Raw genomic sequence first — 18,681 nt, 5'->3', positions numbered from 1 at the left:
AAGCGTAGTCTAAGTAATTCTTTAGAGGGATAAATGTTGTTCATAATTTTAAAGTGTGTTTCTTTCAGTTTGGGCGGTATAGGAATGAAACAGTGCTTTAAGAAGCAATTCAAGGCTGTTTAGTGGCAAGTATGTCGCGGCCGCCATTGCAGTTATTATCAGCAACAGGAAGCCGCCAGGTTCTGACCTATGGTTCTGACCTATGGTTCTGACCTATGGTTCTGAAATGTGTACTGGCTGAATATAGTTCTTACCACAGCGCCACCTGTTGTCTCAGTAATTAACTCGGCCACGCCAAAGGCCCTGTAGACATAGCATTGTGAAAAATTGCGTCTTAAAGTCGATCAATAGCAAGATAGTAACATACAGGTCAATGGAGTCTGGCTTATTGGTAGGTCAGACCCCCAGAATTTGAATAATGTATATATTATATAGTAATTATATATTTTAATTCTGTGGTCAGACCGACCCAGGCTCGCTAGTAGGTCAGTAACTTAAAGCTATTAACCCATTATATTTTGTAAAAAGGTCAAACTCGCAAACGAACCACACTTTGTTAAGCATTTTAAACATAATACATGACATCTTACTTCTCCACTTGTAGTGGAGTAATTTCACAGTGTGGTATAAGTACTTTTACTTAAGTAAGCCCTCAGCCTTAATGATGCATTATTTCACCCATCTGCAAGTTATTTTTAAAAATATAAACGCTACATATATCTTTATTTTCAATCAATCACAGGTGGGGCACTGTCCCTTCATCCCCAATGGGCCAGCTACCTCTCAAATCATATCCTTTTATTTCCAATCTCATTTTGTCTTCTGGCATTCATTTGCCAAAAGATAGACATTTTTCATGGTTTTGGCATTATTTATTATTATTATTTCTATAAATATTGTGATGATTTCGTCATGACTTATTTTGGTCAATAATTGTGTTGTAAAAATTTCATATTGTGAACTGTAACACACATAAAATTCAGTCACTGAATAATATAGAGTAGATTAGTATAGAATTAAATTGAACATTTTAATTTTTGGTAACCTTAAACATAAATATTAACCCTCTGGAGTCTCCAAAAGCGCCAAAGCATGACTTCTTCATTACATCCAGACTAGAAAACAAAGCAGCGTGGAGCCCTACTGTAAATTTACCTCTAAAGTTCTGGCTGTAAACTCCATGAGGCCAGTTTCAGTTTGATGATGATATACCAAGTAAAACTGGAGACAAGGTCAAATATATTTTGTATAAAATGATAGAACTGGATGTAACCCTCTTATATGTTAGATTTGACACCTTTGTTCACATTTGCAACATTTAAAATTCTTTATTGAGTGTGATAGTGTTTTGAAAGTAAAAAAAAGATTCAAAATCACATTTTATGTTGGACTAAAGGACTAAAAAAGACACAAAATGACTAAAAGAAGATACAAAATGACTAAAAAAAGACACAAAATGACTAAAAAGACACAAAATGACCAAAAAAGACACAAAATGACTAAACAAAGACACAAAATAACAAAAATAACACACAACAAAAGACACAAAATTACCAAAAAAAGACACAAAAAGACATAAAATGACTAAAAAATACACAAAATGACCAAAATTGTTGCGCTAAACACACAAGACATAAATAAAATACAGGCAGACAGGTTTTTCTTTGTTTCTCTTTGGTTCAAAATGTTGACCCAGGAAGTCAGAATGAAAAAATAAATTATTATTAGGTCATATCGGTTAGGTTGTGCTGAAAAAAAAAAACAACAACATGGCATTTAAACATTTTTAAGTGGTGTACAGGCAGGATGAAAAAGGATTCAAAAATGGACAAAATAGCCCAAGACTCCATAGAGTTAATAATTCGCATTATGGTGTTTTTTTCTCCTCTTGACAGTAGCTTTTCAGTGAGATGCTAACAGTGTAACATTTGTGAACAGCCACATGTTGCCATCAACAGTCTGTGAACTCTTTGAATGCGCCTCGGGACGGCGCATGCGCAGTGCTTGACATTTTGAAGTTGCTTCTCCGGGGTGTTTGAACAGGAAGGCGGACATGTTGGTCAGGCTGTGGGAGAAAATCGGGCATCGTCTGCTGTTTTTTTTCCGAAAACTAACACACTTCTAAACCCGATTTGTCTGCCTTCGATCTGAGGGACAAAGCAGTGTGGACGGTGACAGTGGACAGTCAGTGACAGCTCGGGACGCAGCGGAAGGACAGCCGCTAAACGCTGTAACGACTCCGTGTTTAAACTGATCGACATTTGGAAGAAGCAGAAGTTTTTTTCCCACCACTTCTACTTTTGAGCTGTCAGAATCTATTGTCGTTTTCTGCAAGGGCCTGGCACAGATATGGGAACGGGCCCGGACTAACCTTCCCATAAACTGTGCTTTTGAAATAGGCATTACATTTAAACTTTTAATTGCCTTTTGTTTGGATGCACCAACATTTTAAGCCCTTATCCTCAGTGGCATCCTGCGGAGGCTGACTAATCTGTCGCCGCATTTATCTTCTGCCACTGAAGTTGTTTGCCACTCATACTGGGAAAACATCTTTCGACTCTGAAAATGTGGCTTTTGTACATTCAGCGCAACCTTAAACGTTTCATCGTGTGTGAAAGCTCGAGGAGAACGATGTATTTCCTTTGAAGTGCGGCGTAAAGTTCACACGAAGAAAGGAACATTTGGCTAGCTAGCTACCGCTGGCTGCTAAAGCTAGCTAGCCAGCCTTCTGCCTCGCCAGTGAGCTGTTTTTGTTCACAACCCAACCTCGGAGCTGAGTTTAACAGCAAAAATGTCTGCTGGGCAAAGTATGGAGACTCGATTTGAAAAAATCGATGCCATGTTGAAGGACCCAAAGTCGGAAGTAAACACGGATTGTCTTCTGGTAAGTTTGTAGCTTGCTAGCTGGCTAGGCAGCTAGCGAGTCAACCATTCGGGGTCAGTCTACTCCTTGGAGCAGAAATTCTTTCCGAGACCAACAAGTCGTCTCAATTGTCACTGAAGGAATGTGCTGATATTGACGCCGACAGGCCAATTCACATCACGCACCTAATTATGATCAAACACGTGTGTGTGATTGTATATATTCAGGATTTGCTTAAAGAAAACAATTAGCTGTTTGAAACTCTGGTATCCAATAGTCATGAACTGGCAGCCGAAAAACAATGAAACTATAAATAACAGCAGAATGATTGATTTTTAAATGCGATGTTTTGTCATTACTTGATAACTAGCTGCAATTACTAATTAAAAAGCAATGGTAACTGAGCTAGACTGACAGATGGCAACCGCGTTTCTGTTCTCTACAATACAGACACTGTGTCAGATTATTTTTGGTTAGGCCAGTTAAAACATGTTAATATGTCTGATCAGCTGTATCGGATTCCTTGCCACTCACCACAATCTAATATTGTTTCGTGATGACACTAGTGTACTATTTCAAATCACAAGGAAGTCAGTGGTTAGGTGTGCTGTTTTGTCTAGATTTATTTATCTAGGCTTCATTTGAAGTGATAGGGCTGCCTGCAAGCCTGTTGTAACCTGCAGGCCTCCAGCTGCATCAGTACACCTGCTGGCTGTAGCTCGCCCTGGCTGCTTCCTGTCTATGGGCGACAGCTCATGAGGTGACTCTCCTGTCTGGGGAAAGAAGGCGGCTGCTGCCACGTGCTAAACCCTAAAGCAACACCTTCCTAGGTTTTTATTACATGCGGCAATCCCATGAACTGACTCACCATGGATTGGATGCCAAGGGGATGTTGTTGTGTCAAGTGTTTGTTGATATCAGGATCCTTGCAGCTTGGGTGACAGTGGCACTGCATGTTTTCACAAGGACTCAGCTCTTGGTGACTCATGGGAGCAGTTGCACTGATAAAACCAAATGTATGTGGTTAATTGGATTAAACATTTTGGCCTAAATTTCCAGGGATCGCCCTCGGCACCTACATTCTCTGTTTGCAGGTATGACTGAGCTTTTGACTAGGGTTTATTGCTCAAATTAACAAGGAATGACTGGGGGATCTGAGTCTGCCTATACAGTAGTTTAATTGTAACTCAGTCAGGTAGTCAGGTTTCATTGTAACTCATTCCAGTGTCGCTCATGTGAAGTCATACTCTTTGATTAATGATTCATGTATTGTGATTGTATTGTCAATGTGGAATGATTGGCATGCTGCCTGACTTACCAAGCAAAGGAACATCAGGAAAGCAGTCTGTTTTGGGAAGGAGGCTTGTCCTAAAACCCCACCCACACACCCAACTTGAAGTGTTTGTGTATAGGCTGCTGTAGATTGCTGTCTCTTGAAAAGAAAACTTGCTAAGTCTCCGTGACCTCCCATCCTGTTGCAGAAAGAGGCAATTAAACTCACCTAAAAGTGCACACACTCTGCATTTTTAATGGCAAAAAGCTGTGGGGACTGTTCCTGCTGGCAGCCACACACACAAGGGTGTTGTTCCTCTTTTTTCCCCTTTTCTGCAATCTCGCCTGATCAATGAATGGAGGCCTTTTGCTGAGGCTCTCTCTGCCACCATGCAACTCCACCCACAGCTTAATAAAATTCCATGCTAATCAAATAACCTCTTGTCTTTGACTGGCCTGGAGTTCCCTGTGTGTCCCAAAGCCATTCTGCGCGTCTGGAGAGAGTTGAGACCGGGCAGGCAGCTCTGAGGTAGCTGGGTGTGGGCTCTTCTCTCTACCCATAAACCAAAATTATGTGGACTGAAGACTCATGTTTCTGAAGGCCGTGAATCAGGACATTTAACTCATAAAGCAGCCAACATGCTTGGCTATGAGTAATAGGTTCCATCAGAATGCACAATGCAAGCCTTTTACTGGCCATGTTTCTGTACCTGAGTCTTGAACTGGCATGCTTTCCATCTGAAGTGGAGCAATGTTGAACTTGTACATTTCTCCCATAGAAACCTGGCCTGTGTTGTGTGATGGTGACATTTGGCATGCACCTTACCACTCAGTTCTGGGCTGGCCTATTGAGCACAGTATTCAAACCCTGTCGCCCTTATCTTCACCCCCTAAATAAATCCTGCTGGGAGAGAAGAGCTCCTTATCTGGATGGGCTGCCCCCTCCCTCATCATTGTGCTCTAGGCAGGCCTCTAAGAGCTCATCTAGACAGATAGAATTCCTGACATTGTGATGTGAAAGCTCACTGACATTAAGGGTTTGAGCATTGTCCATGTGTGTTGTTCTGTTGGCAACAATCAATATATTGCATCAAATCACTTTAACAATATGTCTACATTAATCATGCACACCTTTGTTGGAGTCTCTGAAAGTGAGCAGAGAGGAAATGGTGTGTTTGCCAATTCGTCAGAATAGTCAATAGAAATTACTAGTTGCTTTCTCACTTTCGTGGTAGAAGCTCTAATTATTTGGTAAATTAGAATGATTGAGTTGATATGTTGGAACTTGTTTGCAAGGGCTTTGCTTTCTATTTGATATAAAAAGGCCTGTGTCTTTGTTCCTACTTTTGGACTTGGGGTGCATTGGCTTCTGTGTGTTGTTTTTTTTATCCTGCTTTCATCTGCTATTTGGACTCTAAATCTGTAATACAAGTAATTACAGGAAACTGCAAGCCTAGTAAACCAGATTTGAAGACAGTGATTGACTGTGTGAATGCTGCATGTACATGCCAGGGTGAATGCTGTTATTTTTAAGTGATGTAGAATATCAGTTGAATAAATTGCAAGGGCTTTCCTCTAAAGAAATTCTTAGTTGACTAACACTCTTTTGACTAATCAATTGAATAATCAGTTCTGTAAAACTGAGTTTCTCCAAGAGGAATCATACAAGCCCCACTTTAAAACGTATGTTTACCAGATATGTGCTCATAATTTCTATGAAAATAAGTCATTGAGCATGAAAAAAACCCATAAAAACAATGACTAATTGAAGAAAGAAATCTTGGTAAAGACCAAAATGGCAAAGTCACGTTTACAGCTTAATAAGTCAATAGATTTAGTTTTAGATAGTAAAACCAGGGTCTACTGATGCCATCCATGAGAAATGTTTGTACAGACAGAGCAACAGTTTTCAGTCACAACTGCCTAAATTTTCCTGGCATGCCTCCTAATTGCCTTGCATAGTCAATCTGTTATGGCCGAACTTGAGTAACAGCCATTAAGAGTACAGTCAGTCTTTGTCTTGCCTGTGTTGAGTGTCTGCTCGAGTTCCAGCGACCTTTGCATGTAATGGACAAACCTTACCTGCAAGGTGTTGTCATCACAGATAATGCAGCTAAAGTTTGCATTTTGTTCAAGAGATAGATCTGCATAGTTTTGACAGAGGGAGATGATTGTTGGTGTTTGCACTTCACTCCATTTTTACAAGGCCAACCCACATACTTAATATAATTTATTTGAGACAACCTGAAGATTCAACCTCATTTTCTGTAATGTATTCATTTGAAGCAATACATCAGATCAGATTACCCATTATTCTTCTGTAGGACCATGCTGATGGTTTTCTATGTTTAAACCTGAGAATTTACTGTCCCTTTGCAGTTCCAAGATTCTGCAGCACTATATATATATATATATATGTATATACACACACACACACACACACACACACACACACCCGGAGACACTGATTTGGAAACTCATATTGGAGTAATGATGGTCATAGCATCCTTAAATGCAAGACCATTTTTTGCAAAGGTCACTGCTCACAACTACATTATGTACCCTGCAAAGCTAATGCACAGTAGCACTGGTAAAAATATAGCTAAAATATGGAAAGCTACTGGTTTGGTCCAGTAGTTAATGATCAAATAAATAATCTCCCTTGAGTTGAAAAACATGGATTTGTGGTAACGATTATTGTCAGCATTTGATCCATCCCTATTGTCTGAAAGGTTCAGGGCTGTCAGTTGTAAACTGCTCTCCTCAGCTGTTCAGCTATGGGAACAACAATTGGCTGAGCTATTTGTGGCCCTGCATTCCCTCAACTGACTGATTATGTGCAGGAATGCATACTAAAATGATCCAGCCTTTTAATAATGGAACGCTCTTTCCGTTGATTAACCCATTGAATTGTACAGCCTCCTGCTTTTCTTTCATCTTACTTCTTAAGTGCTACCGCCCCAGTTAGTTTGTCCCACTGACAAAGGACTCCTGCCCAGTGAAGATGGTTGAAGTTAAATGCCGATGTTTAATAAGATGATTATTTGTCGGTGTGAGGTCAGAAATCCTGGTCAGAGCAGGCAAGACAGCAGAGTTTTGCTTGAGAATCCAGAGCTCAGTCAGTGGAAACACGTGAGTGCTCTCCACTGTTGGAATAACTCAATTATATTTTGACATGAAAGCATTTGTGACAGTGATTCTCGCTCACTGGGACCTCATAAGGAAATGGAATGCCCCTGTTTTGCCACCCCTGGGTTCACTGTCACTGCCATTTATCCAGTAGAGTTGTTAGATATGCAGTCTTTCTAGGTAAGTGGGATTTTGTGTCAGTAGATATTATGTACAACAGGAGTGTCCAGAAGGAGTTTGGATCAAGAACTTTGTTTTTTTTAAATGGAGTGAATCTCTTGGTGACACCAAATTGAAAAAGCTCAAAGCAGATGGGCATATATTCCCTTATATATACATTTATACCTGGGCTGTACTTGAAAGTTACCAGTGAGGAAGCAATGTGGAGTTTCATGCTTTGAATGGCTTCACTGGTTTGTATGATCACATTTGTGTTTACATGGGCCCAGCCTGCAATGGAACTGCCTTTATTTGCATGGCAAACTGAATGGCTGTCTGCACAATTGCTCACATGTGGAAAGCATATTGTCTTAAAGAGGTGGCAGAAAAGGAAGTGAGAAGTGGGGCTCGACTTAGGCCAGTCCACATGCCTTGTGCTGGCATGCAGGCATGGATGATGTGGCTGAGTCTCCCATGGAAATTTTAACTCAGACTTTAATGTCTGGAAAAGAGCTTGTGTGTTGTGTGTGGATTTCTCTCCCCTTAAGCTTAAAGAAATAATTGCCATATGTAATGTCAACCACGAGCTTGTGCATTTTGTATATTTTTTTTAACATAATTACCGCATTTCGTTAATAGGGTGATGAGATGGTTTTTTCATGTTATTATTCAGTAATCCCAGGGATGTGTCGCCCTCTGGCTGAAGCGGCATCAGCAGAAATAGGATAACATGGAGCTCTGGTTTGGTTTCCCACTGTTTTTCCCCCCCAAGACTGCCACATAATGAGACATAGCCTACGGACTACTGCTACCACCCAATGCTATTGCACTAAAGTTACTTTTATGTATGATTTTGCTCTGTTTCTAATGGAGTAAACTGTTAGGGCATTGTGTATGTTCTATCTAACCAGTGCACAATCTCACAAACTTTTTTATATTAGATTAATGTTGTCATATGCTCCTGCCTCATTGATTCAAGGCCATTCATTACAGTCAATTTTGATGTCTCTGATGCTAAAGGCTATATCTAAATACATTTAATATTTAGACCACTGGTCTATTATTTATCTGCACTGGTCCAGCATTTTCTTTTCCATTTTGTGCTGCACATTTTTTTTTTCATTGATGCCCCCCTTTTCCTTCTGTTTGCCTGGAGAGCAGACAGAAACTCTTGAGCCTTTGGAATGTTCAGCTGCAGTAAGTGCAGTAGAAATGCTTATCTAGGAACAGTTTCACCTCTGGAAATTACTTAGCTGATTTTGGGTTGATCCATGTCTGTGCTACTGGCTGCTCCATCTGGCCCAGCGGCAGAGTGGTCTGATGGCTACAGCCAGATAGTGACAGATGATGTTTGGTTACTGACCCTCAACCTTGATGATCACAAACCAGTCAGCAGCGGCTACTTATGTTTCGTATTTATTTATTGAACCCACAGACTGTATGAAAGAAGTGGATGTAGCCACCATGATGTCATGCAGTGGTTTGTGGACTACCATTTTGCCTGTGGCCATCTTGTTTTTTTGGAGGCAGAAGTGACCATAGTAATAACCTTTTATAAACTAAAAACACACTGAAAGGGTCAAAGGAAAAAAAACACAGAAATTGTGAAAATAATGCTTTATTGAAGAAGACTAGCAATTAAGACTATAAACTCATTAGGATGTATTTTCTAGGGTAATTAATCAAGTGAGCAGCAGGATCCTTTTCTCATAGATTTCTATAGAATCTGACCTTTTTGTCCCATGCTGTCCATTACGAAAAAAAATATAGGTTGTAGGCACTTCTGCATTGGCTTCAGTTTTCAGTTCTTCCATTTGCTGCTTCATTGAACCTGATGGCCCTGCCTCTGTTTGTATGTGTTTATAGTGTTTAATACACTGATGAGGCGTTCATATCCACCTCTTAGTGTTGGCCCATGTAGATACACTGTGAGGCAATAGGTAGAAAGGTTGGGCGACCATTGTTGGTAGTCTTGCAAATCAATGTACTATATATTCATATCATGAAGAAAATGCGTATATGGAGATTGAAGATTTTATCTGTATTGCCCATTCCTCCCCATAATGCCTAGATGTAGTTCCTCTTCCATGAAGAAAACTGGCACCACAGCAGAGATGCAAATGCTGAGATTCAAATCTGGAACTCTTGTGGCTCACAAATCCAGTGCCACATACTCTTACTGCTTGATAAAGCTAATTTGATGTACACTTTTTTCTTAAATCCAGTTTGTTCTATTCTGCAAATATATTCTTGATACTCTTCTGCTGCAGCGTCTCACTGACTTAACCCAATTCTTTGCTCACACTGGTGTTTCAGTAGAAGAATCTTAGCATGGCTGTCTTCCGATTTTTCTTTGTTTTTTCCTTCATTTGTTCTACTATTGGTCTAGCCAGCCCCACATGCATCAGCCCTCCACTCCCTCCTCCTTTCCTTCATAGTGTTAGGCACTGGTGCTGATTGAAAATAAGGCTCACTGTGTGACTCTGTACTTGGGATGGATTTTTTTCCTCCCTTCCTTCACTTTTTGTTGAGAACTTGTTTGGCCACATACCTAAAATAGCTCTCTGACGTGTACAGTCCTGTTAAGGAATGTTACTGTGGCTGTCCAGAGTTCTCTGCGGCAGGAAGTTATGCAAACGTGCATTGCTGAGCGCAGAGCCTTGTGATTAGGGTCCTGAAGGACTCAGTTCTTCAGCTTTTTTCCAGTGCAGCCTGGTTGGATACTGTATGGCCAACAAGGCCCCCTTTTTCTCCCAGCTTATGGGCTCGCTTGTGTAAATTCTCCTTCCTGAAAGTCAACTTTTTTTTGACTATATGATGGCTCTGAGCTCAGCCCATGTGGGTTGATGACAACCTACCCTCTCATTAATTTCCCACATTCGGTCTACGTTGCTTTTGTTCTTCCCACCAGCCATTCTTCACCTCCCATTTCTCCTTTTCCCCTCCCAGCTGCCTTTTTCCCTGCTTCCACCCATCCCGCAGGGCGCTTGCTTGTTTTATGTCTCATAGAGGGGGTGGGGCTGGGGGGCATGGCCCTGACCTCCACTGAGCAGAAGCGACAGAGTAACTTAAGAGGATTCCTCGCCTTGTCTGAGCTGCTGATTCACCATGTGTCATCATGGTTTTGCTCAGAGATGCAAAAAGAAATCCTTTGAATATTTAACACCACATCATTCACAACAGGAATGACAAGACTCTGGCTCTGATAGTGAGCTCAGAGAATGATGTAGTTTCTGCCAACAAGTGAAATAAGTGAAACAAGTTGTTTATTTTACATTTCATTAGCACATCAGCTGTAATATTTATCTCTGATCTTTAAAGAAAGAAACTGTAGGCTGGACGACCCATGACACGAGTCAGAAGATGCTCAGTTTCAACATCTGGCTCACACCCGCTAGAGGGAATGCATAACATTATGTGATGTTCAAATGCTCGAGTGGCTGTCTTCTTCCAGCCATTCTGGATTATGGAAGATTAGATTAAATCCTGCCAGTGGCACTTATGCTCCTGCCTAACCAGACACAATCTTGCCTGTCTTGCACACGTGCAGCTTGTTGAATTCCAATATTGTAGCTGTCATAATTTGAAATGGATATTAATGCACGATACATGGTCAGTCTTGTTTATCGACACCATCAGTTTTAACCCAGTTTTTAAAATAACAGCGGCCGTGCTGCTCAAGTTGTCATGAAAGGGTTTCTAATGAGGGTCGGTGGGTGTTGCAGCACTGTAGTGTGAAGTCACACAGTTTACCTCACTAGAGTTATTATTAGGTACCACCCTGTTGCCCAGGTCATTAAAAATGACTTAGTTTCCTCAATTGCTTTTTTAAGAAACTTTCTTACCACAGTGGGAAATTCTCCTGAGGTCATCCAGCCAAATGTTTCCAAGGCACTCACTTTTTACACTTACCATTTCTTATGCAAATACAGTGAGTGTGTTTTATATGCAAGATTATCCCCTTTTATGATGATTACCTTGGTTTGGATCATATTTGGGATATGATATTTACATGGAACACAAATTAATCTTGATATTCATATCCCCAGCCCGTATATGTGATAGATACTATTATACCAGTTAATGATTACGGTACTGCTTGTTATTTGCGCAGGCACTTGTGATAATTACAAAAACAAATTGGCAATGGGAGCTGAGCATGCATGGAAATTTTATTCTAAATCAAAAAGCAGGATCCTCCCTCCGCTGCCAACATTCGCAACACTTAAAGGCGACACAGCATAATTTACCGGTAGCCTGCAGCTGCACTTGGCCTCTGAGTGTGAGATGATGGTTAAAAAGATATAACTGGAAAATCCTCTTACTTCACTGAAGTTAGTGGTGTGACACGTTTTGCTACATGTATGGGAGACCGGGATCGGTCAGCACACTTTCCACTCTGACGTTTTTCTCTGGCATGACTTGTGTTTGACTGTTCTAACTAGCAGCAAATTAAAGGTTAAGGTCTTAGTTGTAAATGAATATGTTTTAATCTACACAAATGTTTTCTAACAGGTACAGGTACAGATATTCATTCATCCCCACTTCCATTAGGGAACTGAACCTGGTTGAACGATGATGGTGATGTTGATAGTGATAGTGATGATGATGATGAGTTTGATATTGACGATAAGGATGATGTTGTTGATGTTGAGGTTGGGGACTTATGTGGTTGACACTTCACCTGGAATTGCCTTCTGTTGCACTATTGTTTTGTTTGTTTTGTCTTTAGATATATATATATAATGAGGCTGTGATCTGTTGTATGTATGTGTGTTGGAATGTATTGTTTTTTATGTATTTTAAACACCTAGACTGCAAACAAATTGCCCAAGTTGGGACAAATAAACTATACTTGACTTGATACTTGGCTTGACTAAAATTACGTGATTCATGATTAAAATTGCGGTGTGCATTTTTGCCAGCCAGCCCCACAGGTGGCACATCCTTAAGTGATTAAACAAAAGATTAAATAGAAAATTGGAATGACTAACTTAATTGTGATTTGGAGAACCGTGATACCATTATTGTCAACCATACCTGCGTCACAAGGGAAGCTTTGTTTGCCTCTGAAGGTGATAAAACAGCCTCTTTCTACCGAACAACATAACTAAGTTTCTTCATTGCTGCATATTTGAGACAATTTCAATGCCGCTGTTGATTGTGTTTCTATAAAGTCACACTATAAAAACCGGAATAAGGTGTATATCTTATTATATGATGCAACTAGGGGTGTGCCATATCGTATCGTTCACAATAATATCGCTATATTTTTTTTATGGTTAAAAAAAATGCATATCATGATATTGGCAACGTTCCTACTTCTTGATGTAGTGGTTAAAGTTGTTTTAATCACAAAAAGCTACTTACTCCCTGTCGCTTAACACATGCAGCTTCAAAATAAGAGCACAGTGTGTTAAGAGAATCCACCGGAACCCATAAATGGTTATTTTTTTATTATTTTCTCATATTCAAAAGTCAAGAGTCATTTTTTTTGTATTTGGCAACTGTTGAGATTTGCACTTCAAACTACATTTTAGATTTTTATTTATTCATACAGACTAAAAATAAATCATATTTTCTATATCTTTTTAAGTATTTCCTAATATCGTCAATAATATCGTTGCCGCAAAAATAGCCTGCAATATCGTGATATTCTTTTAGGGCCATATCGCCCACCCCTAGATGCAACATGTAATCTGAACAGTTGGATCTGCATTTGCATTGTTCAATCTGTGATCTTTTTTTTAAATGAGAATTTATATAATAATACATTTAATAATAAATCTCTCTTATAACATTTGTTTGAAACTGATTTTTTTTATCATTCCCCTCATGCATTGATATAGATGATTTTTTTGCCAGCATTATAAGAATGATTTTATGAATTTACATTGATTTCTACTGTCTATAGCAGGCGATGTGCAAGACATGTTTTGAGGCGGCATTTAATAAACAACTGCTCTTTGACATCCTTTAGAGGATCTATGATTAATCGCTTTAAGAAACTGAATGTTTTACAGTAGCATTAAAATCCGGATATTTGTAATAAGCTAAAACCCTCCTAGACGTTATTAAAGTAATCCAGGCTGTAAGCGCGCTGTTAGCTTTATGCTGAAGACTATTCAAAGCTACTCTACACAGACCAGCAGCTTGACAGAACACTGTTGGCTTATTACATGGTGTGTGTGTATGTGTGTGGAGTGGAGACACTGTAGCTTTGTTTGCCTCTTGTTAACCTCTCTCCTCTCCCCACAGGATGGCTTGGATGCGCTGGTATATGACCTTGACTTCCCTGCCCTGAGGAAAAACAAGAGCATTGACAACTTTTTGAGTAGATGTAAGTAGCTCATGTCAAGCCTTTTCCCTTATGTCCTCCTTTAACGTTGATGTCTTTCACTTGAACAGTTTGTGTTTGTGGACCCTGTTACATATGTGTATAAGCCTAGGCTCAGAAAAGAAGGCCGTTTTTGGGTCACCGCCTCTATGTAGGCTTGGACACAATAGGTGTCTGCTGCTTAGTGTCCCCAACAAAGGGGCTTTCATAAATGGCTAGTGACCCACATGATGCTGATCATGATGGCTTCTCTTTTTCAGTGCCCTCAGACTGGGGAACCCCATAACTAAAATACCAATCAGAGGCGGATAGTAAGGCTAAATCTGTCGTTCCTCGACAGCTCGAGTATAACTGCACAGTTCTTTGAAATTCCATTTCTAGGAAACTCTCACGTTACACTGTTTATCTCAGAAGTTGTTTTTATAAAGCCAGCAATGTCTGATTGTGTGGGCAGAGCGTTAGTGTTATAGCTTTGGGATATATGTCTGTAATTCCCTAAATTACATATAGACGATCATATAATTTAACCAAAACACCTACAACCAAACTAAATAACAAATGTGTGCTCCCTCTGCCCCTGCTATAACTCAGTGAGCTCTCTTTGTGGCATTTTTTTCATTCCTTCACTTTTCATTTTCAAGTATTTTTCACCAGTAAGTAAACATTTCACTGAAGTCTAGAGATTCATAATCATGTGTGGTATTGATCGGTAAGTGCTATCTTTCATGGGGAAATGATTGCACTATGTTGTGGCAGTGCACAGGTTGTTGCATGTGGCCTTCTCTCACTAGACAATGCATTATACTGATCCTTTTGCCAATAATCGTGTATTGAAATGAGTTAAGGTCGTCAGTAAGGACAGCCTGCATGGCATGGTTTAGAGGTTTACTTTTGGCCATGTAAACTTGCCACTCGTAATAACCACATTGTGTTGGACAATATTTTGTCCCTGAAATAATTTTGATAAACAATATAAAAAATCTACTGATGTGATGATACTATAGTAGTAATAATAGGTTCACCCTTTTTAAATGCAACCAACTTTAATTGTGTGTGATAAAGAATGTTCATCGAATGTTCATTTGTCTTAGGTGCTGTAAAAAAAACCCATAATGGTTGGGAAAATCATGCTGTTTTTATGTTAACATGTTGGCTAAAATGTTGGTGAGATTCTTATGTAGAAAAGAAAAAAGCAATTACGTCCTAATGGACTCATACTCAACCCACGGCACTTACTCTTGCTATGTTTTTTGACTTCATCTTTGCTTGTGTTTTATTAACTCTCATTTGTACGTTGCTTTGGATAAAAGCGTCTGCTAAGTGACATTGTTGATTTGTAGAATGACATTGTAGAAAAGCATGTAAACACAAAGGGGTGGATATCATACAATATATGACCATGGCCTTGACAACATCTGCTCGATAAGTTGATGTTGTTATTGTGACAAACCTACATGTTGTGACTTCTCTTGCAGTCTGAACAGAGAACAGGGAAAATCAGTTGAAGGAAAACTACAATTTAGTGTTTGAATAGTAAACCCAACCTACTGTAAACCCCTGGGCTAAAACTGCCATTAGGCATCTCCTCAATTACTCTTGCTACAGTACTTTTGTGTGTAGCAGCCAAGTGTTGAAAATGCATTGATGGACGTGGACTAATGGACGAGCTGTCTTGTGAGTCACTGGTCCTCAGTAGCATGCATTGCCTAAAGGGCTCTTTCCTTTGAATTCTGTCCTCCATGCACTGTGCTGTGCGCCCCGATCACATCAGCTGATTGCTCTACTGAATGCATGCAGGGACCGACTGGAAATAATCCTCCTCCGCCTCCACACACATACAAATACACCCAGTATATCTCTGTAACGGCAACATAAAATCCTATTTGTACCATTTCTAAACATGGTTTATATGTCTTTGGTCTCTCGGGATTTCTCAAGATCCCGGGAACCTACGCTCACAGTGGAAATGACTCACTCTTAAATGTTCTTATTCTAATAACACAGGCTTCTTATTTTTAGATCAATTGAACTTGCGTGCCCCAGCATCCCCCTTTTCCATGTGTTCCAGTGCCAGTTGTGACCCTTGCGAATTGAAAATTATCCCCCCAAGTTCAACTAGGACCAAATTTGGCTGAACAGTGAATACTATCTCCCCTAGGGGAGCTTGCATTGTTACATCAGGGAGAGGCCAACTCTCAGTAAGTAACAAACTTTCCCTGAAAGCAGCTCTCAGCTGTGCAGACGTGCTGGCAGCTTTTTCTGATCTGTTTGCCAGCAGGCTTGATATTCCTATGAAAGTCAACCTTTGCTATATGTAGACATTACGTGACACCTAAATGATGTTCAGTAATAAAAAGCAGGGTAGCTAATCTCCCATGCAAAATGTAACTGCTGCAAAATGCATTTAAATAACAAACATACTCTGCAAGCATTCTTATACCTGTTTTCGACAAACGTGAACCTAGTTCTTTAGCTTGGCTGGTGCTGGTTCGTAGTTGGTTCAACTTGCAAACCGTCTCAGAACAAGAGAGCCACTGTGTTCGTCTGTGTACGTTTCCGCTCTCTCAGCAAGTGTAATACCAACAAGGGCAGACTACAACATCTCTTTACTAATGTGGCCCGCTAACGCTAACCTGTATCAATCACATTGAAGTTAAAAACATCAAATCAAATTAATGATAAACATTTCAGTTGGTCTTGTTGGTGTCGATAATCCCACCCCCAGCCACTGACGTAAGTGGTTCATGGTTTGAGACCAGCAAAGAGTTGGTGCCGCTCTGGAACCAGTTTTCCTGGCCGAGAGCAGGTCCATTGGCTGTCGAAAAGCGAGGAACTGGTTCCAGATTAGACGTCGGCTCCAAACTGGCCCTGGAACTGCCTTGGTCAAAAAGGGGTACCAGACACCTCATACTGTATGAATTTGAAGGATAAGACTCCTCATAAACATCAATGCAACAACTTAAAGGAACATAATGCATATGTTTCCTTTTACCTAGAGTTCTACTTTATCTGCTGTAGAGATGTCTGCCAAATAGGCACGCACCGATCCGATATCGGGATTGGTATCGGTGGTATGGTATCGATTTTGGCCAGAATCACTGGATTGGATATCAGAAGTAAACTATTAAGTAGATGCTTCACTAATTTTGGGTGAGCAGCATGGGTCACATGAACAGTTATTGTTACATTGAGGTATTGTTGTAGGTAATATATGTCTTCCTTTAGGGGAGAGGTTGTTTCACAGTTTGAGCATGAGGTTTATAGATGGCCAGGTTTAGCAAAGTAGACTCTGCTCACAGGGTCCGTGGATTATCTTTAGTAACCAGCTCATGATTCCTGGAAAGAGACATTGCTGTTGAGTTTTTCAAACATACATTTGTGGTGCTTTGAGCATCTAAGGCGGAGTTCCGTATGCGTGAACTGTCCCTTTAAGCTTCTCTAGCTTCTATTTTCTATTAACATCTGTCTTTACTTGTTTTGTTTTTTTCCAGACAAGGATACCATTAGTAAAATCCGTGATCTACGCATGAAAGCAGTGGACTATGAGGTGGTTAAAGTTATTGGGAGGGGAGCATTTGGAGAGGTGCAATTGGTAAGAATTTAAATTTTTAAATAACCCTTTGGATGAACCTTTAAGAAAGTTGCAGTGGAATAGCTAATATAGCCAGTATTTTTATCTTGTTAGTCCAAAAATATTATGCATTTTGTGTTGCTCTAAAACAACATTTGTTTGGGAGAACTCCTTGAGTGCGCCTAACTTTATTGTCACTGCTTTTTCTTTTCCAGGTAAGACACAAAGCTACGGGAAAGGTATACGCCATGAAGCTGCTGAGCAAGTTTGAGATGATCAAGAGGTCGGACTCTGCTTTCTTCTGGGAGGAGAGGGATATCATGGCTTTTGCCAACAGCTCATGGGTGGTGCAGGTATGGTTTTGAAAATAAGTAAGGGATTTGTTCACATTTTCTTTTTTTATTTGTTGTTTTTACTAACTGTAACTTCTCTTGCCCCACAGCTCTTTTTTGCATTCCAAGATGACCGCTACCTCTACATGGTGATGGAATACATGCCGGGTGGCGACTTGGTTAACTTGATGAGCAACTATGACGTCCCAGAGAAGTGGGCGCGCTTTTACACAGCTGAAGTGGTGCTGGCTTTGGACGGAATCCACTCCATGGGCTTCATTCACAGGTAAAAACACCACATCTCCCTTCTCCCTGTCCCTTTTGTGTTTGTTGGTTTGGTTTTCAGGTTTTCTGCAGTCAAACACATTTCTGCGATTCATTTCTGATGGAAAATGCTATTTCTTACATCGTCTTTGAGCTTCATTGCCTCTGAGACCTCTTCCAAAGTGAACATATGAAATAATTTCTCTTCTATAGTATTTGACAACTGTGAGATATGCAGCAGGATCTAGAAGGTGTGGTGACAGCCTGTGATCTGAGGGGGCTTTGTAATAGGCAGGAAGTCCGGCGTCAGAGTTACTGTTTTTAGCATAAATGCTAGTTACTTGCTAGTGTTCTAACTATAGGTCTTGCGCTACTTTACTGCTTGACTCTGTTTACTGCTGAGACTCAAAACTAATGACTTCCCAACATTTTACAGTGTCTTATATGTAAAGCCCCAGTTTTGCCAGTGAAAGAAAAAAAATCAAAATAATGACTTATTTATGTCAAATAATGATATCTAAATAAAAACATGTTTTCTGAAAATATTGGATTAGTATCCTTGTCAAAGGATACTAACTCATTAATTTCAGGTTAAAGTCATTATTTAAGAAAGTTTCTTATTATGTTGCAATACTAAATCATTATTTTGAGATACTATGTCACTGAGCTAGACAGTTTCTCATTTTAATGATTTACAGCAGTGCTTCCCAATCCTCTCCTGGAGCACCACCTGACCTGCATGTTTCAGATTAGG

General features: G+C 40.0%; 1 protein-coding gene across 2 annotated transcripts in view; it reads left to right on the top strand.

The window, feature by feature from the left end:
• Positions 1 to 2,023: 2,023 nt before the first annotated feature.
• The window catches only part of rock1 (Rho-associated, coiled-coil containing protein kinase 1), a 39,480-nt gene continuing 22,822 nt past the window's right edge, over positions 2,024 to 18,681 (top strand). For both annotated transcript variants that reach the window (XM_059344261.1, XM_059344260.1), the window contains exons 1-5: positions 2,024 to 2,884; positions 13,682 to 13,763; positions 17,252 to 17,352; positions 17,547 to 17,684; positions 17,774 to 17,949. In XM_059344261.1, coding sequence (XP_059200244.1) covers positions 2,792 to 2,884; positions 13,682 to 13,763; positions 17,252 to 17,352; positions 17,547 to 17,684; positions 17,774 to 17,949 — 590 coding nt within the window. In that variant the 5' untranslated portion in view covers positions 2,024 to 2,791. The remainder of the gene's footprint in view (positions 2,885 to 13,681; positions 13,764 to 17,251; positions 17,353 to 17,546; positions 17,685 to 17,773; positions 17,950 to 18,681) is intronic.

The sequence above is a fragment of the Centropristis striata genome, chromosome 11, assembly GCF_030273125.1.
Source record: "Centropristis striata isolate RG_2023a ecotype Rhode Island chromosome 11, C.striata_1.0, whole genome shotgun sequence".
Taxonomy (NCBI): domain Eukaryota; kingdom Metazoa; phylum Chordata; class Actinopteri; order Perciformes; family Serranidae; genus Centropristis; species Centropristis striata.
The sequence above is the reverse complement of the archived record's forward strand: the minus strand, read 5'-3'. Positions and strand labels throughout refer to the sequence as shown.